General features: G+C 41.1%; 1 protein-coding gene across 4 annotated transcripts; it reads left to right on the forward strand.

Annotated features, from left to right (window-relative positions):
- Nucleotides 1-1,046: 1,046 nt before the first annotated feature.
- On the forward strand, nucleotides 1,047-22,601 carry SKP1 (S-phase kinase associated protein 1). Of its 4 annotated transcripts, none has more exons than XM_036240740.1 (6): nucleotides 1,047-1,171; nucleotides 4,411-4,507; nucleotides 12,772-12,845; nucleotides 18,730-18,873; nucleotides 20,998-21,138; nucleotides 21,802-22,202. In XM_036240740.1, exons 2-6 carry the CDS (start codon nucleotides 4,411-4,413, stop codon nucleotides 21,835-21,837), a joined length of 492 nt encoding a protein of 163 aa, XP_036096633.1. In that variant the 5' UTR covers nucleotides 1,047-1,171; the 3' UTR covers nucleotides 21,838-22,202. The 4 variants fall into 4 exon arrangements, with proteins under 4 accessions (XP_036096633.1, XP_036096635.1, XP_036096634.1 ...); XM_036240742.1 differs by lacking the exon at nucleotides 1,047-1,171 and adding an exon at nucleotides 1,843-1,861 and having other exon boundaries at nucleotides 21,802-22,090; XM_036240741.1 differs by lacking the exon at nucleotides 1,047-1,171 and adding an exon at nucleotides 2,842-2,932 and having other exon boundaries at nucleotides 21,802-22,090.
- The last annotated feature ends 2,773 nt before the right edge of the window (nucleotides 22,602-25,374 follow it).

Consider the following 25,374-nt stretch of genomic DNA (forward strand, 5'->3'; position numbering starts at 1 on the left):
TCCTTTCCATATAGGTTGGAGTTGGGACATAGGGGATCTTTTAAATGTTACAGGCTTTCCCTGGCCGATGTGGCTCACTGGTTGAGCGTCAACCCATGCATCAAGAGGTCGTGGGTTCGATTCCTGGTCAGGGCACATGCCCAGGTTGTGGGCCCAATCCCCAGTGCGGGGCATGCAGGTGGCGGCCAATGTTCTCTCTCATGGATGTTTCTACCTCTCCCTCCCTTCCTCTCTCTCTCTAAAATCAATAAAGAAAATAAAAATGTTATAGGCTTCTTCTATGCCCTTCCTCGTTTCACTGTCCTAGGTGTGTTTTTGCCAATAAATTCTTGCTTGTTTTGCTGCACTTTGTCTCCTGATTGAAATCTTTCTTTCAAGAAAACAAGAACCGAGGTGTCATCTTCTGGCTGGTAACATAAGGATCACATACTGGCTCTGCCACTGAAATCATTGGGAACCTGTTCCCTTAATATATAAAGGAGAAAAAGGGTAATGATATTTCACCTCATGGGTTATTATGAACAGTGAGCTAACTCATGTTAAGTTCAGCAGAGACCACTGACACATTGAGCAGACTCTCAGCTGATACTGCTGAGTCGATCCGCCTTCTTTCTCTGAGCCCCGTTTTCCCAGCTGGAAAGAGAGCCGCAGCCCCGCCCCCGCCCCCGCCCCCGCCCCGCCCCCGCCCCCGCCCACCACTCTCCGCGTGCCCCACACTACCGCTTTCTAGGCTTTTCAAGACGGGGGTCTTCAATTCGGCTAAGGGTAGCCCCTGCCTGAAAGACCCTTGCAGGCCACGCAGTACACCGTCAAATTTTCCTTTCCTTCTGAGAATTGCGAGCACCGCTCTCAAAAGAGGGTCAGAATTAAGCCCCGCCAAACCCGCCAATCCCGCCGCGCCCGCGGTCTCCACGCCCGGCCCCGCCCCTCCGGGGGGCGTCCTGGGGCCGCCCTGCTGTCCTCCACCTGCCATCAGGCGAACTCGGCGGCCAGCCCCACGACGCTGTGACGCCAGGAGCCCCGGGGTCCTCGGCGCCTGCGCCGCTCTTATAAAGGACGACGCCGCGCCGTGCTGGTGCAAGTGGCCTTGTTCTCCGCCTTTCCCTTGAGTCCGCTGGTATTACCAGCTCTCGTCAGTCTCCGGCCCGCTCTCTCCTTGAGACTGAGCACCGTGAGTAGCCGGCGACAGAGCTGGAAGGGGCGGTGGCGCCGCGCGTCGCGAGCTGGTGGCTGCTCCGCGGCGGCTTTGGCCTGCCCGAGGCGGGAGGAATCTGGGCCTGGTCTGCCCTTAGGCCCGGTGCAACCCATTTCAGACTGTTTTTCTGGGGGTGCCAGCGGGCTTCGTTCTCCCATTCTGCCCCTCCACTCGGCTAGGCCTCTTTTGGTCGCGCGTCGTCATGACGCCCCAGGGGCGCCCGGGAGGGCGGGAGAGGATGCGAGCCGAGCCTGGGATTGGGCCTTCTCTGATCCGAGTGAGCGTCAGCCGGCGCGGAACTCGGCTACAAGGCCCAGGCTGCGGCCCGGCGCCTCCCTTGGTATTGAGTTTGCCGGCCTCGCTACCCAGGGCGCTACCCAGGGCGGGGATGGCGGCGGTGCTTGTAATGGAAATCCCTTGGCTGTTGTGAACGTGGGCGCGTGCCCGTGTTGTTTTGGTGTGAGGGCGAGCGTGGCGGTGCTATCTGGGAGCGCCTGGTTCTGGCTCTCATCCTTTCTCTCCGGAGAGTCTCTGGCGTCACTAGTCACCGGTTCTCTCGCCAGCTGAGTGGGGGCCGAATCTTTGCAGATAGCCGCCTGCTCCTGTTGATTATTTCTATTATTTTGCCACAGCCTGGAGTTGGTGAAACAACTGTTGTAATAACAGGTACCATAGTCAACAGGGTGTAACTTTGAGGAACCTTAACTCTGTAAAACTCCAGGTGTCTGGCTTTTAGGGGTGGGACGTGCACCTGGCTTTGGTTCACTTTTAATGGAGACTTCAGGTTAGGGTTTTTGGGTCATGAATTTTTTTTGTCAGAGCGTCACAATAGAATGTATTTGTGTCGTAGAGCAATGCGGACTTCTCCACTTTGCCCTCTGAAAAGAGGTGTCAGAATTTCGAGACACTTAAAAAACAGGTTGTTGTGTGTGTGTATATATGTTTTCTCTCCTTTATTAGAACCCACATCATGCTAGCCCTGGAGAGAGAGTTAATTTCCAACTATAGGATCCTAAACAATTGAAGGAATGGTCTTGGAAGCATGTCAAATCAAAATTTCATTCATCATTACCTAAAAATTTTGCACCGAATTCCAGTTGTATGACACTAAAAAAGTTATCTTTAAATATTAAGTTTAGGATTACAAAGTGCATTGAATTACAGATCAGCCGATTGACTCCCTGCTATTTAATAAGACCTCAACTCCCTTACGAGTAACCTAATACACGAATTTGACTATGACTAAGCAGATCTTGCTATTTATTGAGTTATTTGAAAGAAATATGACGTTGTCATCTTGCTTAAAAATAACTTTGTCAATTGCATAGCCAGACTTGTGATTCTGTAATGTTTATTCCGGTACTATGGAACATAAAAAGAACATAGAATGTTTTGTAATTAAATATTGGGCTCACGTTAAAATATTTCTTTTGGAAACACCTTTTGCTATTGCCTTGTCACAGGGAAGGTCCTGTGCCCTGGGCCCGCTGCATTATTGGCAAGCACTAAGTAACATGGAGAAGCAAACATATTTGTGAACTGAAAAGTGAAATTTGATTCTTTGCAACCATGGATCAGTCAGAACGGCATTTCAGTGCCTGGTTTTAAAACATACCTTTACCTTTTTTGCTTCCTTTCCCGAACAGCTTGTCTGGGAGATGGAGATAATTGTCTGGGAAAAGCTGAATGAGTATTTTAACTAATTTAATGGGTCTTAAGACTTTACACCTAAAATAGGTACAGTGATTTTTTTTTTTCCCATTTATCTTTAGATAGAGCGGGAGGGAGAGAGGGAGGAAGAGAGAGAGAGAGAGAGAAAGAAACATCAGCGTGAGAGAGACATATCGAGTGGTTGCCACCCACACGACCCCAACCGGGTCCGGGGACAAACTACAACTGAGGTATGTGCCCATAGCGGGAACCGAACCCAGGGCTCTGGTCCGCAGGCTGACGCTCTAACCGCGGAGCCAAACCAGCCAGGACAAGTACAGTGAATGTTTTAAATAAATTTTCTTTATTGATTTTTAGAGTGAGAGGAAGGGAGAGGGAGAGAAAAAGAACATCGATTGGCTGCCTCCTGCAGGCCCCCCACTGGGGATTTGGCCCACAACTTGGGTATGTGCCCTGACCAGGAATGGAACTGGCGACCTCTTGGTACATGGGTCGATGCTTAACCACTGAGCCACACCAGCTGGGCACAATTAATGTTTTAAATGCCAAATTCTCCACTTTCAAGTTAATGCTGACATCATAGGATAATGAATATTTCAGAAGCATGGGCCTATAAACTCTATACTTGAAATTTGAAGAGGTCTTTAATCTTTATAGTCAGGTATTGCTATCCCCTGCCCCCAATCTTCTTTCCCCAAGAATGTGAAGATGGTAAGAAATTGCTGGCTTAGAATTTTTATTTTTTGCCAGAATTAAAGTCCTTTGAAGTTAATTGCTTAATTAACTTTTATGTAAGAGGTGTCTTTTTTCTAATGACTCATAATTAATCTGAGTTAATTACATTTTTGAAACAAGGAGTAGGTTATTACTATGAGGATTTTTGCAGAATGTCTCAAACTTGGACACCTGGACAGCCAGTAATGAAAGATAAAAAGTACTCTGTAACTTAAGTTTCTTATTTGGTTTAGGGAATTAGATCGACATCTGCTTATCTGTAGATCTTTTATTCTGTTCTATGATCTTGCATTGATCCAAACATGAATAAATATGCCCTGATGGACTCTTTGGATTTGAACTTCTTTTTCATTAGTAAGTCTCACTAGGAGAAAGTTACTATCTTATTTGGTAGCTTTGTTTATTTTGGACTGACCTCCCTCACGTTTGCAGGTGATTAATTGTGGCAGTTAACTATTCAAATGGAGTAGTCAGTATTCAGTAAAAGCAAAGAGAGTCCATTTTAGATATATTTTACATCAAAAGTATAGAATATAACTTTTAAATTTATACCAGCAATGAGTTCAGTAGGGCAGGCATTAAAAGGTTCCTTTCCAAGAAATTATACTTTGAAAAAAAATTTATAGAAACATTTGTATGTTAGTCTCTGAATAACCACTCACAGTGTTTCATAGGGCTATATACTATACAGGTCCTTAGGATTTTATAGTTAATAAGTTATGGAGGGCTTTTAACGGACTATAATTGATGAAATGTCTTATAGAACTAATATCTCTTAAATTTCAAATTCAATACAATGCCTTTTTTAGATGCCTTCAATTAAGTTGCAGAGTTCTGATGGAGAGATATTTGAAGTTGATGTTGAAATTGCCAAACAATCTGTAACTATCAAGACCATGTTAGAAGGTAAGTTTATTTAAAAACCTGGGCCAAGGGAAAGGGGCAAAAATAAGCAGTTTGAGATAACCTGTGAACATACAAGTAACAATCCATCAAAGTGCTCAACAGTATAAAAGGGTGAAGTTTTTCTTCTTAAAATTTAAAGTATTAACTGCCTTTTTCTGATACAGATGATCCCTTCTGCATTGTCTGAATTAATAGAATTTTTTCCTTATTAAATAAGACCAATTTCTGTTTCAAGTAAATTTAGATTCACAATTTCTAATGACCAAAATTAAAGCCTTTGGAAAAGAGATCCCTTCTATAAGGTAACTAAATAGAGCACATTGTTTCAGCAGAGGGAGTAAACTGAGTAGACTGTAAACAGAGTAGATGTGTTGTTTTTTTTAACCAAGTTTTCCCTTTTGTCTAGTTTGTCATGCCTCTGAAACTGCTGCAAAGTATAGGTACAGCACAACAAAGACGTAAGACAGAAAAATAGATTCTGAAACATTTTGAAATTTTTATTAGTTCACGTGAATCTCTTCTTAGTAATACCAATGGGCCAGTGGACATTACTGTAGTATGTAAACATACAAATTAGTTTCTAGAATTGGTGAAAAAAATAACTTAGTAGTAATGAGTGTTCTGCAGTACTCAAATGTCAAATGTTTTTATGTAGGGAAGATCCGTAGCTTATAGATACTAAGTGATGCTTAAGTGAAGTTATGTGCCAGGCACTAGCTATGTTCTGGTGAAAAGAAGGTAAGTGAGAAATAGGCTGCTCTTGAAAGATTTTAAACCAGGAAGGTGTCGAAAGACACCAAACAGATCAAACTATCGCATGGTATAATTAGTGCATTAATAAAGTTGTGTGCCAGTAAAGCTGTGGAACATCTTGGCTATGCTCTTCAGGCTTGTGGAGAGAGTGCAGTGTAGTCCTAGTGAGATGATATTTCAAATCTAGTAGAATTAGGATGTTTTGAGAGATTTTTCTGTGGTAGAGAGAATGTGTTAGAGAAAAGTAAAGTCGAGGTTTTTGGGGTGGGATGAGATTGTGATACTGTAGCTGGTAGAGCTGAAGAACGGGTTTGAAAGGAATGGAAAGAAAATGGCTTTGAGTTTGAACATATTATGTGTGTTTGAGATTCCTTTAGTAGATCTTCGTAACAATATATAGGCAGTTGAGTATGTGGATCTTGGTCCCTGGGTTGTAGACTCCTGGAGATAATTACTTTGTATAGTGGGTTATCAGAGTATGTATCTATGGGAGTAAATGAAGTTGGAAGGTGGCCACATTAGGGCAGGAGTGTAGAAGTCAGAAGTGGAGAATGAGTGAAGTAGGATTTGTGGAAGTCAAGGTAAGAGGGAGGCATTTTGGTGAACAGAGTGATTATCAGATTCATATACTGCTGACTCTTACTTAGGATTTCACAGTTAATAAGATAGAGGACTTCTAACAGCAGATGTTAGGTATGGTAGAGGCAGAAGTTGAATTGCAGAGGGTGTGTTTTCTGTTTTCTTAGTGTGTGGTTTCTGTTTGCTAATAAAAGCTGAACATATAATTCTTTTTGGTCGTTGATGCCAATCATGTGGCACTTACATTCCTGTATCCTGGTAACTTACATACATAGATCATTTCTATTAAGTTGTAAACCCCTTGGTACATCCCACAGTCACTGTTCATCAAGTATCTGTTGAATGAAGAACTATGTTATGGTTACTAAAAGAGTGTGAAAGCAGTCCAAGTGTCCCAAAGGCAGGTGAGTAAGGCTTTATCTAGAAGATGTAGAAACTGATACCACAATTGCTGCCTGAATACTTGCTTTGGCAATGAAAGTGTTCTTTATTTCACCCTAGTTGGTGCCTGGCACTCTAATCTGTCTCGTGCTGCTTCAAAGAGCATTTTAAGTACCAATGGTTTATATAGAAGTCTGGCCTCTTGAGGACTAGAGTCTATTGAATTTGGCAACTTACTGCTTTTCTTGTTTTGCATCTGCAAAATCTCTAGTTATGGGTTGTTGTTGTTGTTGTGACTCAGAAAACATATATAAAAACTTCTAATCACAGGACAATCAGAAGTGAAAATCTTGGCTTTGTACATATGGATTGACTGATTTGTTCAGGTACAGGGTATGGTATCAGGATACAGGTGTCTTTCAGAAGTCCTTGAAACTAAATATCTAAAAGGAATGACTGTTGTTACTTGTGCATTCAGTCTAAAAGCAAAAAACATGGCAAATCCTTAGTTTAATGATTTTTCTTTATTGATATTAGAGAGAGAGGAAGGGAGAGAGAGAGAGATACAGACATCAATGAGAGAAACATCAATTAGCTGCCTCATGCGTGCCCCCCACTAGGGATTGGGCCCACAAGCTGGGCATGTGCCCTTACCAGGAATCAAACTGGCAACCTCTTGGTGCATGGGTTGACGCTCAGCCACTGAGCCACACCAGCTGGGCAAATGATTTTGGTGTTTGTTTTTTTTAATCCTCACCCGAGGATATTTTTCCACTTTTATTTTTTCAGACAGAGTGGGAGGGGGGAGGAGAGAGAGGGGGGGGGGGACATCAATACGAGAGAGAGACATCAGTTGGTTGCATCCCACACAACCCAGACCAGGGCTGGGACCGAACCGCAACTGAGGTATGTGCCCTTAATGGTTAAGGCTTAACCAGAATCAAACCCGAGACTTACTCGTTTAGCAGGCCAATGTTCTTAACGGCTGAGCCAAACAGGCCAGGGCAAATCTTTAGTTTAAATGCTAGAGAAATAATCCTTTACAACCATAAGGCCCTTATTTTTATTTTGTTATTTAATCCTCACCAGAGGATATGTTTTTATTGATGAGAGAGAGAGAGAAACATCAATTGGTTGCCTCCCATATGCACCCAACCAGGGATCGAACCTGCAACCTGGGTATGTGCTCTAACTGGGAATTGAACCTGTGACCCTTTGGTGCATGAAATGACACTCCAACCAACTGAGCCACACCGCCAGAGCTAAGGCCCTTATTTTTAATGTGACTTAAGATTTCTTCCAGCCCTGGCCGGTGCAGCATTGTCCTGTGCCAGTTCCATTCCTGGTCAGGGCATGTGCCCAGCGGTGGGGGACTTGCAGGAGGCAGCAGATCGATGTTTTGCTTTCACATCAGTGTTCCTCTTTCTCCTTCTCCTTTCCCTCTCTCAAAAAAAAAAAAAAAAATCAATAAAAAAAAATCTTAAAAAACAAAAACAAATGAAACAACTTCCAAATAACTTTTGGATCTAAACGAGATGGTCTTTTGTATTATGTTTTCTCTAAATCTTAATTTCTCAAGCATAAGTATTTTACATGGTAAAACGTTTTCTCTCCCCTCTAATTACAAATATTTAATACTAGTTCAGGAAATGGGTAAGTAGCTTGATCCAAATTGGGATATTTAAAAATTATTTTTTATTTTTTTTTATTAGAGGAAGGGAGAGAAAGATAGAAACATTGATGTGAGAGAGAAACATTGATCGGCTACGTCCTGCATGCTTCCCCTCCCCCCCCAATTTGGGGTTGAGCCTGAAACCTGAGCATGTGCCCTCTCCAGGAATTGAACCAGGACCTCTCAGTCAGTGGAACATGCTCAATCCACTGCCACACCTACTGGGCGGGATATTAGCATTTTATTTTTAATTTTCAAAATATGTTTTTATTGATTTTAGAGAAAGAAGGGAATGGGAAGGGGGGGGAGTAGAGAATCATTGATCTGCTCTCTCCTGCATGCCACCTATTTGGGGGTCAAGTCTAAAACCCAGGTATGTGCCCTGACTGGGAATTGAATTGGGAACCTCTTGGTGCATGGGTCAGTGCTCAACCAACTGAGCCATACCGTCCAGGGAAGGGTATTACCATTTTATAATTCTGGGAAGAGATGGGATCAGGGAAAGACATTGGTAGGAAGGAGGAGAGGGGAGAAGAGTAACTGTAATACATATAGGAAAATAAGATTTTTTTGAATCTACGATTCCATGCTAAGTGTATCATCTGCTTCATTTCTCATCTAGACCTATTGACAGCATTTAAAAGTTGATCATTCTCTTCTGCATTTGGCTTCCAGGATACTTTACTTACAAGTACTATACCTCATTCACAGCCTTCTGTCTCCTTGTCTTTATTTATTTATTTATTATTATTTTTTTTAGCCTCACCCGAGGACATTTTTCCATTCTTTGTTCAGATAGAGCGGGAGGGAGAGAGAGGAACAGAGAGAGAGAGAAACATCGATGTGAAAGGACACATCGAGTGGCTGCCACCCGCATGACCAACCAGGGCCGGGGACAAACTGCAACCGAGGTACGTGCCCTTAGCGGGAACAGAACCCGGGTCTCTCTGGACCGCAGGCCGACGCTCCAACCGCTGAGCCAAACCGGCCAGGGCTGTCTCCTTGTCTTTAAAGACTGAAATTCCCCAGGGCGTACTTGATTGTTGGAACTCTTCACTATACAGTGATACCTCGGTTCTCGAACGCCTCGGTTTTCGACCAAATCGGTATTCGACCAGGAGATTCGAGAAACTTTTGTCTCGGAATCCGAACAAATATTTGGAACTCGAACTTCCGAGATGAGCCGAGTTGAGCCGAATGGCGTTCATTCGGCCCAGCGCGCCTTGCTTGCTTGCGTCATCAGTGTGAGTGCAGAGAGAGAGTCACGCTTTGTGGAGTCACGCTTTCCTATTGCTTCGGTTCTCGAACAATTCGGTTCTCGACCGTCCTCCTGGAACGAATTATGTTCGAGAACCGAGGTATCACTGTATTCTGATTCATTATCTTGGTCATCTCATCTAGTCTTATGGTGTTATAAACCATTTATACAGCCCTGGCCAGTTTGGCTCAGCGGTAGAATGTTGGCCCGTGGACTGGAGAGTCCCGGGTTTGGTTCCCTCTAAGGACACGTGCCTCTGTTGCAGTTTTTCCCTGGCTTCCTTTGGGGTCGTGTGAGTGGCAACTAGGCGATGTGTTTCTCTCACATTGATGTTTCTCTCTCTCTCTTTCTCTCTCCCTCCCGCTCTATCTGAAGATAAATGCAAAAATGTCCTCGGTTGATAATAAAAAAATAAAACCATCTATACACCAATTCCCAAACTTAACTACAGTTCTGATCTCTTCTTTTGATTTTTAGACTTGCATATTTAACCCTTATATATCTAATTGATATCTCAGATTTGTGAAAGAGTTCTTGATTCTCTGCCCTCCAAAATCAGTTCTTTGACAGCCTTTCCCCTATCAGTTAATGGCAACTCCATCTAGTTCATCATGTCTAAACCTTAGTCTTCTCTGACTTCTTTCATATTCTATTTCCCATCTGTTGGCAAGTCCTATTGTCTCTGCTTTCTTTTTTTTTAATATAATTGTTTTTTCTTTATTGATTTTAGAGAGAGAGGAAGGGTAAGGGAGAGATAGAAACACTGATGAGAGAGAACATCAATTGGCCGCCTCCTGCATGCCCTCCACTGGGAATCGGGCCCACAACCTGGGCATGTACCCTGACTGGGAATCGAACCAGCGACGTTCTGGTACATGGGTCAATGCTCAACCACTGAGCCACACCGGCTGGGCTCTACTTTCAAAATGCATATAGAATTAGACCGTTTCTTACTACTTACATAGTTATAAATCTTGTTTAAGCCACCATCTTGTGTCTGGATTATTGCTAGCCCCATGATTGGTTTACCTCTTTTTCTTCTGCTCTCTGTCATCACTTCCCAGTACAGTAGCTGCAAGGCAGAAGGCCCTGTTGCTATCAGCCTGCCTGTTATTGATTTTATCTGTTCCTTTTACCTTTGCTAATCCTGGTGTAGCAACGCTAGATTCCATAGTGTTTTTAGAACATGCCAGACATTCCTGTTAGAAGGCCTCTGCATTTGCCATTCCCTCTACTTATTTATGTATGTCCTCTAAAATTATACGAAAACGTCATCTCAGTGAGACATCCTGATCTACTCTAAATTGCAACAATTCCTCCCATCCTGTATTTATTGCTGACTCCCAACTGCCTAGGACAGCACCTGGATATATCAGGGACTAAAATGTTTGATTCAGCACTGGCCATGTCAGCATAACAGATTCTGCTACACCGATATAGTATTGTAGTAACTTTGGCCTCTAATCTTGGTACATGCTAACTATTAAGTAACTTTTTTTGGCAGCTTTTTTTAGTCTTGAAACCAAAGGACAGAGCATTTGGTTTGAAAAATAATTATATAGAATCTTTAAGTAACATGGATTTTTATGCTAAGTTGTGTCTTTGTAGTTTACTGACCACTTCGATAATCTGAAAGTTAGACCTTTTTACCAGAGAAACTTACAGAATCAAAATTATAGGTAATATGTATGTGATGAAGAACACTAAAAGTTATACCCTGAAACTGAATCACTCAACCCACATTTTCCTTAAGTTTCCTAAACAATATTTTTAACAATTCTTTATGTATCTTTATACATAAAGATACAGTTCTTTATATGAGATATTTTGGCTATAAATATATTTATTCCCATTTTTTATTTAGATAATATGTATCTTTTTATACTTGGTTTTTAAAAACTTTAATCTTGGAACTATACCAGTATATATGGAGCTGCCTGCCTTGTTTTTGTCAGTGTCTGCATGGTCTGTTGGTGTGTGTTGTGTGAGGTTCTGTTACTTGTGATACTTTTCATTGTTTTATTTATTTTTAATGCACTCTGGCTGGTTTGCCTCAGTGGATAGAGCGTCGGCCCACGGACCCGAGAGTCCTGGGTTCAGTTCCCGCTAAGGGCACGTACCTCAGTTGCAGTTTGTCCCCGGCCCCAGTTGGGTTTGTGTGGGTGGCAACCACTTGATGTGTCTCTCTCACATTGATGTTTCTCTCTCTCTCTTCCTCCCTCTCTCCCTCCCACTCTAGCTGAAGATAAATGCAAAAATGTCCTCGGGTGAGGATTTTTAAAAATTAATTAATTAATTAATTATTTTTATCCTCACCTGAGGATATTTGTCCATTTTTTGTTCAGATAGAGTGGGAGGGAGAGAGAGAGAAACAGCGACATGAAAGGGACACATCAAGTGGCTGCCTCCCACACGACCCAATCAGGGCTGGGGACAAACTGCAACTGAGGTACGTGTCCTTAGCAGGAACTGAACCTGGGTCTCTCTGGACTGCAGGCCAACGCTCTTACCACTGAGTCAAACAGGCCAGGGCTATTTATTTTATTTCCTTACATTTTTCTTTATTGATTTTTAGAGAGTGAGGACGGTAGAAGGAGAGAGAGAGAAACATCAATGAGAGAGAACCTTGATTGGCCACCTCTTAACATGACCCCCACTGGGGACTACTGGGGATCAGGCCCACAACTTGGACATGTGCCCTGACTGGGAATCGAACTGGTAACTTCTTGGTGCATGGGTCGATGCTCAACCACTGAGCCACACTCGCCGGGCAAATTATTTATTTGTAATGCAATCCATCTAGAGAGTTTAGTATAAAGAGTGAAGATAAGGGTTTGGTTTTATTTTTTTCCCAAATGACTGTCCAGTCATTTCAGTCATGCTTATTAAATAATTTTCCTCCTATTTAAGAACTCTTGGTATAATATTTCTGTTTGTGTACTCACAACTTTATATAGTTTTGGGTGGTTTGTGGACTTTTTTTTTCTCTCTCTCTTGTCCTCACTCGAGGACATATTTTCATTCTTTGTTCAGGTAGAATGGGAACATTGATGTGAAAGGGACACATTGAGTGGCTGCTTCCTGCACGACCCAACGAGGGCCAGGGACAAACTGCAACCGAGATACGTGCCCTTAGCGGGAACCAAACCCAGGTCTTGCTGGACCGCAGGCCGACGCTCTAACTGCTGAGCCAAATCGGCCAGAGCTGGACTTTTTGTTAGGAACCACCAGTGTTAAATGCTGTTAAAAGAACTTTTTTTTTTTTTAATATGTTTTTATTGAAAAAAATTTTTTTTTTTTTAGAGAGATGAAGGGGGAGAGAGAAACATCGATGTGATAGAGAAACAGATCACCTACCTCCCACACACCTCTCACTGGGGATTGAGTCTCCAACCCGGGCATGTACCCTGACTGGGAATTGAACCAGGACCTCTTAGTCCACAGGAGGATGCTCAATCCATTGAGCCATACCAGCTGGGCAAAATACCTATTTTTAGTAAAGTACATTTTATAGTCTTTCATACATGTCATGCAAGTTAGTTGTTTGAGAAATAGCCTGGTTTGGTATAAATGTTATCATGGAGTTAGGAAATAATGACAACTGTCTTATGGTTTTATTAGATTTGGGAATGGACGATGAAGGCGATGATGACCCAGTTCCTCTACCAAATGTTAATGCAGCAATATTAAAAAAGGTAAACAAACTGTAAACTTGTATATGTATTTCTTTTTAATTTAACAATATCCTGGTGATCTTTCTATATTGATAGAGATAGCGTCCTTTTTAAGAAAATAAATAAAATTCACATAGTATGATTGACTAAATATTGGTTGTTGTTTATTTAACCAGGCTCTGTGAATATTTGAGTTGTCTAGTCTTTCCATTAACACATTTAAATTACTTAAATATAACTACATGTGATTAACAAAAAGGAAAATTTTTGTATTGTTTGTCCACTGAATGGGTATGCCTCAAAGGGAGCTTGAGAATAAGAGATGTACTTTTGTTTTCCCAGTTGATCACCTTACCTTGTGTCTAAGCATGAACAGCTCTCCACATTGAATAGGATTTTAGTCTTTCAAGTCACATGGTTCCTTAATAGAGCCAGCTATTTAAATTGAATTCTTACCTGAAAAAATAGCAACCAGTTTCCACATAGGGGGGCGGGGGGAGGGAGAAAAACTAGCTAGGCTTAGAGAAGGGAATGGTTTACTCCAATTGGCTCCTTTCTAAGGGATTTTTCAAAGGTCATTGATCATATGCAGTTTTATGCTTTCCCTTGACACTGGTATGAGATGTAGCTGCATTGCATATGTTTCCATACTCATACCTAAGTTGGCTATTACCAGTCTTTTTAATTGCCCTAGGCTGGGTAAAAAGTGATTCTTCTCTAAGCCTGAACATTTTATACATGTTATTGGCCATTTATATTTTCTGCATTGTCTGTTTTCCTTTGTCCATCTTTTTTAATGGGCTTAAAAAAAATTGTAATAAGATATATAACAAAGTTTACAATTCTTTAATTCTTTTGTTAATCTTCATCCAAGGCTATTTTCCCATTGATTTTATAGATAAAGCGGAAGGGAGGGAGGGGGAGAGAAACATTGGATTGGTGCCTCCCACATGACCCCTGCCAGGGCTGGGGATCGAATCTGCATCTGAGGTATGTGCCCTTGACAGAAAATCGAACCTGGGACCCTTTGGTCTGTGGCTGACACTCTTAACTGCTGAACTGAATTGGCCAGGGCAAGTTTACCTTTTTTTTTTTTTAAAGTGTGATTCTTTTTTTTTTTTAATCCTCACCCAAGGACATTTTCCCATTTTTTTGTTCAGATAGAGTGAGAGGAAGAGAGAGAGAGAGAGACAGACAGACACATCAAGTGGCTGCCTCTCGTATGACCCAACCAGGGCTAGGGACAAACGACAACCAAGGTACATGCCCTTAGCAGGAACCGAACCTGGGTCTCTCTGGATCGCAGGCTGATGCTCTAACTGCTGAGCCAAACTGGGCAGGGCACCCGAGGACATTTTTCCATTTTTTGTTCATACAGAGAGGGAGGAAGGGGGAGAGAGAAACATCGACATGAAAGAGAGACACATTGACTGGTCGCCACCCACACTACCAACTGGTGCCAGGGACAAACTGCAACCAAGGTACGTGCCCTTAGCGGGAACTGAACCCGGGACACTTCGGTCCGCAGTCTGACGCTCTAACTGGGCATGATTCTTTTTTTTTTCTTTTTCTTTCCATTATTGATTTGAGAGAGAGAGAGAGAGAGAGAGAGGAAGGGAGAGGGAGAAATAGAAATATTGATAAGAGTGAACAACAATTGGCTGCCTCCTGCATGCCCCTCACTGGGGATTGGGCCCACAACCTGGGCATGTGCCCTTATGGAGAATCGAACCGGCGACCTCCTGGTGTATGGGTCGATGCTCAACCAGTGAGCCACACTGACTGGGCAAGTTTACCTTTTTTTTTTTTATGGTCCTCACCTGAGGACAGTTTTGCATTTATCTTCAGGTAGAACAGAAGGCAGAGAGAGGGGAAGAGAGAGAAACATTGATGTGAGAGAGACACATCGACTGGCTGTTACCCACATGACCCTAACCGGGGCTGGGGACAAACTGCAACCGAGGTTACATGCCCCTAGCGGGAACCGATCCCAGGACTCTGGTCCGCAGGCTGACGCTCTAACCACTGAGCCAAACTGGCCAGGGCAACTTTACCATTTTTTAAAAGTCAACAGTTCACTGGCATTTACATTGTTGTTACCATCACCATTAACTATCTCTAGAACTGAAACTCTGGACTCATTAAACAATAATTCCCTGTTACCCCCTCCCTCCAGCCTGTTATAACCACTATTTTTAATTTTATTTTTTTACTTTTGATTGATTTTAGAGAGGGTGGGGGTGAGCGAGAGAGATATTTGTGCATTCATTGGTTGATTCTTGTATGTGTCCTGACTGGAGATCAAACCCACAACCTTGGCATTTTGGGATGACACTTTAACCAACTGAGCTACCAGGCTAGGGTCTCTAACCACTATTTTCTGTCTCTGAATTTGACTATTCTGAGTACCTCATATAAATGGGATTATACAATATTTGTTCTTTTGTGTCTGACTTGTGTCACTTATAATGTTTTCAAGGTTCATCCATCTTGTAGTCTAGTAGTCTTTTTATAGGGGTTCTTTATATAGAGTTTCTACCAGTTTGCTTGTCTTTATGTCAATTCATAGTATTTTTTTTCCCTTTATTGATTTGAGGGAGAGGGAGGGGGAGAGAGAGAGAGAAACATCGACGAGAGAGAACATTGATTGGCTGCCGCCTGCGTGCCCCCCACTGGGGATTTGGCCCATAACCTGGGCATGTGCCCTGACTGGGAACCAAACCAGTGACCTCCCAGTGCATGGGTTGACACTCAACCACAGCCACACTGGCCGGGCCAATTCGTAGTATTTTATGGCTTAGAAACCTTAATTTTATTTAGATCTCCTTTCTGGCTTCTGGGTATTATCTTGCAATTAATCTACTTTATACTAATGTAAAATGCATCTACAAGGAATTTTGCTTGCATTCATTCAAATACCAGACAATTTGTGTAAGAAAAAGAGCAATTAGTATTTGCTTATATAGGCAATAAAAAGCTCTTAAAAGGATATGTAAGAAATTAATGTTTATTATTATTATTTATGGAGGTTTCTGCTTGGATGAGAGGTAAGAGATTTCATCATATAATTTTAGTTTTTGGATGTTATTCAATATAGTTGAGGTTTAAATTAATCCTAATAATGCAAACAGGTTCAAAAAAGCTTATTCTCAGAAGTAGCCATATATCACCAGCCCATCAGCTCTGACCTTCTCTACTACACTACCTCCTTGTTCATTATGCTCTAGCCACCTCAAAAGGTAGGGAGGGCATGCTCTTGTCTTAGAGTCAGTGCACTTGCTCCTATTGTCCAGAATTCTCTTTCCCGCACAGTCAGTCTTTGTTCAAAGATAGATCATCTTCTCAAGGTATTTCCTGACCATCTTTATTTTTTAAATAATTAACTCTCCACCTACCAACCCACTTATAATCCATAGCTTTTCCATCTGACATACTTCTTATGTTGTACGTTCCCCTGGATAAGGGGATGGCAGAGGCTGAAGATTCAGGTCGTTTTTCTGAAGAAGATGGTACCAGTTTACTTTTTAAAATAACTTATGTGGGAAACTAAAGAAGTGCAAGAAACTGACACAATAAATATACCATATAAAATCCATCAGTGAAAGTGCTGTCAAGGAAAAATAAAGCAGGATGAAGGACACAGAGCATTGGGATACTATTTTCTTACACAACTGAAATACTTAAAAAGCTATTGTTGCCTGGCTGGTGTGGCTCACTGGTTGAACATTTACCTTTATGTTCACCAAGAGGTCACCAGTTTGATTGCCAGTCAGGGCACATGCCCATGTTTTGGGCCCAATCCCCAAAGAGGGTCATGCAGGAGGTGGCCAGTCAGTGTTCTCTCTCATCAATGTTTCTATCTCTCCTTCTCTCTAAAATCAATAAAAAAAAAAAACATAAAAGAAGCTATTGTTGCCTGCTGGTGTGGCTCAGTGGTTGAGTGTCAGCCCATGCACCAAGAGGTCACTGGTTCGATTCCCCGTCAGGACACATGCCCAGGTTGTGGGCCCAATCCCCAGTTGGGGGCATGCAAGAGGCAGCCAGTTGATGTTCTCTCTCATCGATGTTTCTATCTTTCTTTCCCTCTCCCTTTCTCCCTTTTTTTTATCCTCACTGGAGGATATTTTTTTTTCACTTTTACCTTCAGATAGAGTGGGAGGGAGAGAGAGAGAAACATCGATGTGAGAGAGACTCGTCGATTGGTTGCCACCTGCACAACCCCAACTGAGGCCAGGGACGAACTGCAAGCGAGGTATGTGCCCTTAGCGGGAATCGAACCTGGGACTCTGGTTCGCATGCCGACGCTCTAACTGCTGAGCCAAACTGGCCAGGGCTTTCTTCCTCTCTCTAAAACCAGTAAAGGAAAAAGTTTTTTTTAGAAAGCTATTGTTTGTTTAATTAAAGCTCCTTATGTTTGGCTTTTCGTTCTAGAAATAGTTTTTTCCCTTTTTTGCATCCTGGCAGTATAATTTCTTGGCTCTGCCATTTTTTCTCAGCATTTTCTCCCCCAATATTAAGTACTATGAAAACATTTTAATCTTACAGGAAACACCCATTTGCCTACTACTTAGATTCTACAACTTAATACTTTCAGTGTTGATTTTGGTCTTTACTATAGTATACGTAGTCTAGCTGATCAGCTTCCTGAAAATTTAATTATGTGTTTATTGTCCTAGTAAGGGAACATTTAGGCCCTTCCTGTTTTGTTATTACATTGAATAGTCTTTTATGTATGTATCTGGGTATTTAGAGTTGTTTGGTGGTAATGTATGTACATACTTGGTCTCACTAGGTAGTGCAGATGACTTTTCAGAGGGGTTATTCCAATTTATATTCAACTGTAGAAGAGTTTGTTACCCTCACACTATTGCCAGTAATTAGTATCAAAATCTTGATTTTTAATTTTTGGCAGTCTAAACTAGTTGCATCTGACCAAAGTGTTAATTTTGCATTGAATGAGGCTGAGCATTTCCTCCTATTTTACTATTCACATTTCTTTTGTGAATTTCCTGTTTTTAGTCTTTTTTTTTTTATCCTCACCCGAGGACATTTTTTCATTTTTTCGTTCAGATAGAGCAGGAGGGAGAGAGAGGAAGAGAGAGAGAGAGAGAGAGAGAGAAACATCAATGTGAAAGGTACACATCGAGTGGCTGCCACCTTCACAACCCAACCAGGGCCAGGGACAAACTGCAACCAAGGTACGTGCCCTTACTGGGAACCGAACCTGGGTCTCTCCAGACCGCAGGTCGACGCTCTAACTGCTGAGCCAAACCAGCCAGGGTAGCTTATTTCTTTAAAATGATTTTTAAGGTTTTATATTCTATAGGGTAGTCCATTGCTGGTTGCATGTGTTGTAGGTATTTTTCAGTCCTTGTCCTATGTGACTTTTTTTTTAATCCTCACCCAAGGACATTTTTGCATTTATCTTGAGATTGAGCAGGAGGGAGAGAGGGAGGGAGAGAGAGAAACATTAATGTGAGAGAGGCACATAGAGTGGTTGCCACTCACATGGCCCCGGGGCTGGGGACAAACTGCAACCAAGGTACATGCCCTTAGCAGGAACCAAACCTGGGCCTCTCTGGTCTGCCGGCCGACGCTCCATCCTCTGAGCTGAACCGGCCAGGGCCGGTGTGACTTTATGTATCCTTGTGCAGAAGAGTTTTTAATGTGCTCAAGTATAGTGACCTGTCTGTAGGATTCATTGTTATTTAAGATCTTTCATCTTCTAGAGTTGTAAAGATTCCTCAAGCTTCATTTTTGCTTTTTAAGCTTGGTACTAACTTTATTATTCAAGTCAACTTCTAATTAGTTCTTAGCTCAGTATAAGAATAACCTTGCCCCAGCAGTGGAATGAATATCTTGTGACAAAATGCCACAGAGGATTGAACTTTTCTTGTTGTTGTAGGTCATTCAGTGGTGCACCCACCACAAGGATGACCCTCCTCCTCCTGAGGATGATGAGAACAAAGAAAAGCGAACAGATGATATCCCTGTATGGGACCAAGAATTCCTCAAAGTTGACCAAGGAACACTTTTTGAACTTATTCTGGTATGTTTATATATCTATGGGAAAGTTTATTTAGAAAGTTACAGAGGTTGTCGAATAGACCTTGGAGCTTAGAAAGGGAGAGAGATCCATGCCTTGAGGGGTGAAAGAGGAAGGAGAGGCACAGGGGTGCTCTGGGAAAAGAGAGAGCACACTGGGGAAAGAAGGTGGTGGAGGAAAGCATGAGCTTGCTTCATAGAGAACTGCTATTCTGATAATGGTTTTTTTGTTCTGTTTTGTTTTTATGGTACGTGCCCCTGGCGGGAACCGAACCCGAGACTCTGGTCTGCAGGCTGACGCTCAACCAATGAGCCAAACTGGCCAGGGCTATTCTGATAGGGTTTTTGTTTTGTTTTGTTTTATCCTCACCCAAGGACATTTTTTCATTTTTTGTTCAGAGAGAGTGGGAGGAAGAGAGAGAAAGAAATGTCGGTGTGAAAGGGACACATCGAGTGGTTGCTCCCCGTATGACCCAACCAGGGCCAGGGACAAACTGCAACCGAGGTACATGCCCTTAGCGGGAACTGAACCCGGGTTTTTTTGGACCGCAGGCCGTTGCTCTAACCGCTGAGCCAAACCAGCCAGGGCATATTCTGATATGTTTTTAATGATTACTGTAAGACACTCTAGTTCAGAGCCTTTAGTACTTCTTACAGAGTTAAATTTGTGAAATTAATTGATACTGAATTTTAATACTCTGAAAAATCCACGTCAGTAATCACATTAAATGTAAATAGTCTAAACACCACAATTAAAGGGTAGAAATTGTCACATTGGATTAAAAAGAAGCAAAACTCAGCATATGCTGTCTATAAAAAACTCACTTTAAATGTAAAGACACATTGGGTTTAAAGTAGGGGGAAAGTATATTATGATAACATGAATCAAAATAAAACTGGAGTGACTATATTAAAGTAGATTTCAGGGCAAAGATGATTACCAGGATTAAAGAGGGTCATTGCATAATGATAATGGAATAAATTTATTATTAAGAGGGCGTAACAGTTCTAAACATTTATCTGCCTAAATGCTGAACTTCTAAAGTGTGAAACAAAAAACAATAGAACTCGAAGAATAATAGACAAACAAATCTACATAGTTAGAGATTCCCGCACCTGTCTATAAATAATTGATATAACAAGTAAACAGAGAAATCAGTAAGGATATAGAAGACTTAAGTAACGCTGTTGATCAGCATATTCTAATTGACATTTACAGAATGTTACTTTGAATGACAGCAGAATACATACTCTGTATATTTAAGGAAATACTATCAAAGTGAGACATGTATTGGGCCTTAAAACAAGTCTCAAGTTTTAAAGAATTCAAGTCACATAAAATGTGTGTGCTTTCTGATCATAATGGAATTAAAACTCAGTAACAGAGCTATCTGAAAAAATCTGCAAATATTTGAAAACTGAATAACATTCTTCTGAGTAACCCACGAGTCAACAAAGAAATTAAAAGAAAAATTAGAAAGTATTTTAACTGAACAGAAATAAAACAGAACACATGAAAATCTGTGAGATGCAACTGTAGTAGTATTAGAGGGGAATTGATAGCACTAAACACCTATATCAGAAAAGAAGAAAAGTCTCAAATCAGTGATCTAAGCTTTTACTGAAAGAAACTAGTGAAAGATGAAATTAACCCAAAGAAAAAGAGAACGTTTAAGAACAGAAATCAATAGAAAATGGGAAAAAAGAAAATCAAAAGCTGATTATTTCAGAAAATCAATAAAATGTAATGCTATAACTACTTATGTTTTAATTCTTTAAATGTTTTGTCAATATTTGTCATGTGCTCGTGCATTCGCATGTGTGTGCATGCGCACATGCGCGCGCACACATACAAACACCCCCCCCAGTAGTAGTTACTCTTTAACATTTGAGGTGTAGTGTATATAGTTTACTTAAGGCAGCATGAGGGCTCAGTATTATAGAGGTATACAATGAAGGGTATGTACAAATATCTTTCACAAAACTTGTCTGATTTACTCTTTTCCATTTAATTTCTTAAAATTAACTAGCATTTTAAGCTTTATCAGATATGGATTGTCAGCCACTAACTTTGGGTTTTGTTTAAAACATCAAATATACTTTAATGAAAACAGCAATCACTTTACAGGCTGCAAACTATTTAGACATCAAAGGTTTGCTTGATGTTACATGCAAGACTGTTGCCAATATGATCAAGGGGAAAACTCCTGAAGAGATTCGCAAGACATTCAATATCAAAAACGACTTTACTGAAGAAGAGGAAGCCCAGGTAGGTAGCCCACAGCTTGTTCTTGATCACATGCTTTTCAAAAGAGCATAAAATCCATAACATGCCAGGAAAAGGTGTTTAGGGCCCATATCAAGGAGTCTTGACTTTATTTGAGGTGTAATAGGTACCTTCTATGTCCTAAAATGAGTCTAAACACTTGAATGATAAACATAAGAACAGTATACTTTTCAGCCAAAGGTACTCTTTGATACTTACTCCTTAGCAGTTACTAGTTTTGGCCCCTAGGACCTAACATACAAATATACTATAGGTGATTTCAGAAAAGCAGATCCTAGGGATAGTTGGATGCTAGATTACTTGAGAGCAACTTAGTAAATGGGGAAGAAATGAATGAATAGATCAGAGTGATTTTGTTGACACGGCTACAAACTGAAATAATGTGAATGAACTATTTGAATTTGTTCCATTAGCTCTGGTGACTGAAGCTGTAGTTAATTGTCCGTTGCTTTTGCTTTTTTGATCATTTTAGCCGGGCAGAGTAAACCTAGGTTGGGAAAGAAGGCTGACTATTAACCTATTTTTCCAGTTTTCCATCTGTTTCTTTCTGCCCCACCTCACAGATTACTGATGAATTATTAGGTAGTAGTCTTAGGAAAGACTACTTGAGTTAAGGTACTTTCTTATATCCATCTCTCCTTCTAGGTTCGCAAAGAGAACCAGTGGTGTGAAGAGAAGTGAAAAGTTGTGCCTGACACTGTAACACTGTAAGGATTGTTCCAAATACTAGTTGCACTGCTCTGTTTATAATTGTTAATATTAGACAAACAGTAGACAAATGCAGCAGCAAATCAATTGTATTAGCAGAATATTGTCCTCATTGCATGTGTAGTTTGGGTACAGGTTCCAAACCTATGGCTGAGTTTCTTCCAATATGATCAAAAGTTTCTTTTTTTCTTTGCTCTGAATAAAACTGAATTGTGGGTTCTCTATAGAAAGTGGCATTTTGGGCTTTCCCTCTTTTTGTAAAGCGATTTCTTCCTAGTTTATTGTTCATTTAACTTTAGTGACCTTTTAAAAGTTGGCATTGTAAATAAAACAACCTGAAAAAGTTTTCTGAAATAGAATTAACAGCATATTATCTTTATTCATGAGTTGAAAGCTGGGAAAAAGCTACTTGAGGTAAATGTTTTGAGTGCAGGGTTATTAGGATGTCTTTCAGCTTCCTGGAGTCAAGGAGTACCACTGGTATTGATTAGCCCATATGTAGCATGGCTTTCTTAATTGGATCTGAGGACTTGTTTTTGCATTTTTAATCTTTTCTATATTGGGTAAGAGACTCAGTTACTACTCAGTTTGTGGTTTTGGGGGAAATATAACTAGACAGTTAGCTTTTCAGTGAAAAAATAACAGCCCTTGTGGTATGTCATCCTTTTAAAATCAGTGATCCCATATGAGGAAGACTATTTACACTACTTGCATGTAAAACAGTTTTAACCTTTACCATTAAAATGTGTGGCAAGACCCAGAAAGCATCCATCATGAATGCAAAATACTTTCAATAAAAAGTAAGTTGCATAGTAGGTAGTAAATGGTTTGCTTTTGTGTACTTAAATGTGTCTCTCCACTTAATTTTAAATGAGTTAAATTTATGTACAGTTGTCTAGCTGGAAATGACTTGCAGGCAGTCCTAGTTGTTGCTGACAACAACGGGGTTCTGATAGACTTTTACCTCTTCTAAAAGTCATTGAGAGGTTGGCTGGAGCCAGTGTTTTAGTTATTAAGTGGTGTACTCAGGCACACAAAACTGCACTGACATTGTTTCCAGCCTCTCTCCTATAGTAGAATGAAGTTTTCTCGATTGCTTGAGATGGCTCACAATTGAAAAATTTTCTTTCCTCCTGTGTTTCCTTTCCCATTTAGCACTATCTGTATTCACATGTAGCCTTATTGTATTCTCTTCATGTTTACTCTGAGCTGTTCTGACTCAGATTATTGACAGCAGTTTGCCTCTACTTCACCTCTTATTTGCTCCAAATCTACCTGATTTCATAAAGTCCCATATGCTATATCACACGAATCCCCATTTGTTGATTGTTCCTGAGATAGCAAACTATAGCCGGTGTGTGGGTGAAATCCAGCTTGCAGTCTGTGAGTTAAAATGATTTTTACATTTTTCTGCTTATTATTAAAAAAGTTAGTTTTTTTTATCCTCACCCGAGGATGGATATATATATATATATATATATATATATATATATATATATATATATATATTGTTTGTTTTAGAGACAGAGGAATGGGTGGGGTTGGGGGAGACAGGCAGAGACATCGATGGGAGAGAGAAACATTGATCGGTTGCCTCTTGTATGCACGCCCCAACCCTGGACCAAACCTGCAGCCTAGGTATGTGCTCTGACTGGGAATCGAACCTTTTGGTATACGGGATGATGCTCCAACCAACTGAGCCACCCAGCCAGGGCTGCTTTTTACATTTTTAAAGGATTGTTAAATATACACACAGAGTCCTTTACACAGAAAGGTGGTGGGTTCGATCCCTGGTCGGGGTGTGTATGGAAGGTAAACAGATCGATGTTTCTCTTTCCCTCCCCCCCTCAAATAAATTAAAAAACGCATCCTGTACACACACACATTTTCTCTCTCTCTCTCTCTCTCTCTCTCTCTCTCTGTACTTGACCAAAAGCTTAAAGTGTTTACTCTAAAAGTTTGAAAATCCCCTGTGAAGACTACTGGTTCCCTTTACTCTCAGGGAGTAAGCTTGTTTTCCATTTATCCTGGTTTTAGTGGGGAAGGTGGTAGAGTTCTGTCCTGGCTGGAGTATTTCATCTAATTTCTGCTATAATAGTCAACTCTTACAAAAACCTTAACTACCCCAAGTATATCCCTAGCAATGTTATGACAGACATAAATCTTTACTGAATGTCCCAAGATTATTAGCATATGCTATGTTTAATTTGGAATCAAAGTATTAGCTTCTAGGAAACAAGAGTCTATTAGTTCTTGCCCTGGCCGGTTTGGCTCAGCAATTAGAGTGTTGGCCTGCGGTCCGGAGAAACCTGGGTTCGGTTCCCGCTAAGGGCACGTACCTCGGTTGTAGTTTGTCCCCGGTCCTGGTTGGGTCGTGTGGGTGGCGGCCACTCGATGTTTCTCTCTCTCTCTCTCCCCTTCCCACTCTATCTGAACAAAAGATCAAAGTGTCCTCGGGTGAAGGATTAAAAAAAAAAAAAAAAAGTCTATTAGTTCTTAATTTGTATAATCCCCTCAAATTGTTAGGTTTACAGGACTAAATAACCTTGCTACCCATATGTAAAGGATACTAGGACCTTGCTGAAAAGCTAAGATTGAGTGACCAGACAATATAATAGTTCACATTTTTGTTCTTTCCTGACTTTCTGTAGACTGTGGCCCTGGTCTTGAAAAAAACAAAAAGGTCCTGATAATCTTAAACTCTCATGTTTAAGATTATCAAGAGTAAATAGGCCATTTGTGGATATGGTATACCCCAATAAATTATAGGCATGGTATGAAGGGGCCTTCAAGCTGACTGCGGCACTCTTTTCCTTCCCTTTTCCCTGTTCCTTACTATATGCTGTTCTTTAACATGTCTACCAAGAGTCTCCCACGCTCTCATCTTATCCAGGGAAAGTGAATGGCTCTCCCACAGTAGCCAAACCTGTCTTCAAAGAATACACCCACTCCTGCCTATCCTCTCACTTTCCAACTTTTATGAACTAATACTGTGCCATGAAGTCACACTGTGAGGCTGGAGTCCTGACTCTGCCTCTTAATTCCTGCACGGCCTGGATAAGTTGGAAATAGTAGTTACCTATAGTGTGGTACTGTTGGTGATAAAGACTCTTCTGTGACTTTCCAGCTTTTCATTGACTGTGTCACTTGTGATTGAAAAGTAAACCAACGCCTTATTACTTTCTCCCTAACAATGTCACGGACTAAGGATGTGGCCCCTCGAATAGATTCTAATTTTTAAATTGTAAAAGCAAATTGCCTCTTTTCAAGTGGTTATACAGGCAGGCCTCGTTTTCTTGCATTTCACTTTATGGCATTTAACAGACAGGTGTTTTACAAATTGAAGACAAGATATTCTACTAACAAAAAGATTAAGTCTTGCTTTACTGCAATACTTGCTTTATTGTGGTGCTCTGAATCTGAACCCTCAATTTCCTGAAGTATGCCCATATTTTATTAGCTTGCCTTCATAATCTACCTTTAACAACACACAAAGTAGGTATTGCATTT

This window comes from Molossus molossus, unplaced genomic scaffold (genome assembly GCF_014108415.1).
Source record: "Molossus molossus isolate mMolMol1 unplaced genomic scaffold, mMolMol1.p scaffold_m16_p_4, whole genome shotgun sequence".
Lineage (NCBI taxonomy): Eukaryota > Metazoa > Chordata > Mammalia > Chiroptera > Molossidae > Molossus > Molossus molossus.

What these genes read in the sequence shown, in the direction of transcription:
- SKP1 (XM_036240740.1), top strand. Translation starts at nt 4,411, where the DNA reads ATGCCTTCAATTAAGTTGCAGAGTTCTGATGGAGAGATATTTGAAGTT. An exon ending in TATCAAGACCATGTTAGAAG is followed by an intron (nt 4,508 to 12,771) that starts GTAAGTTTATTT and finishes TGGTTTTATTAG; the next exon opens with ATTTGGGAATGGACGATGAA. An exon ending in CACTTTTTGAACTTATTCTG is followed by an intron (nt 18,874 to 20,997) that starts GTATGTTTATAT and finishes ATCACTTTACAG; the next exon opens with GCTGCAAACTATTTAGACAT.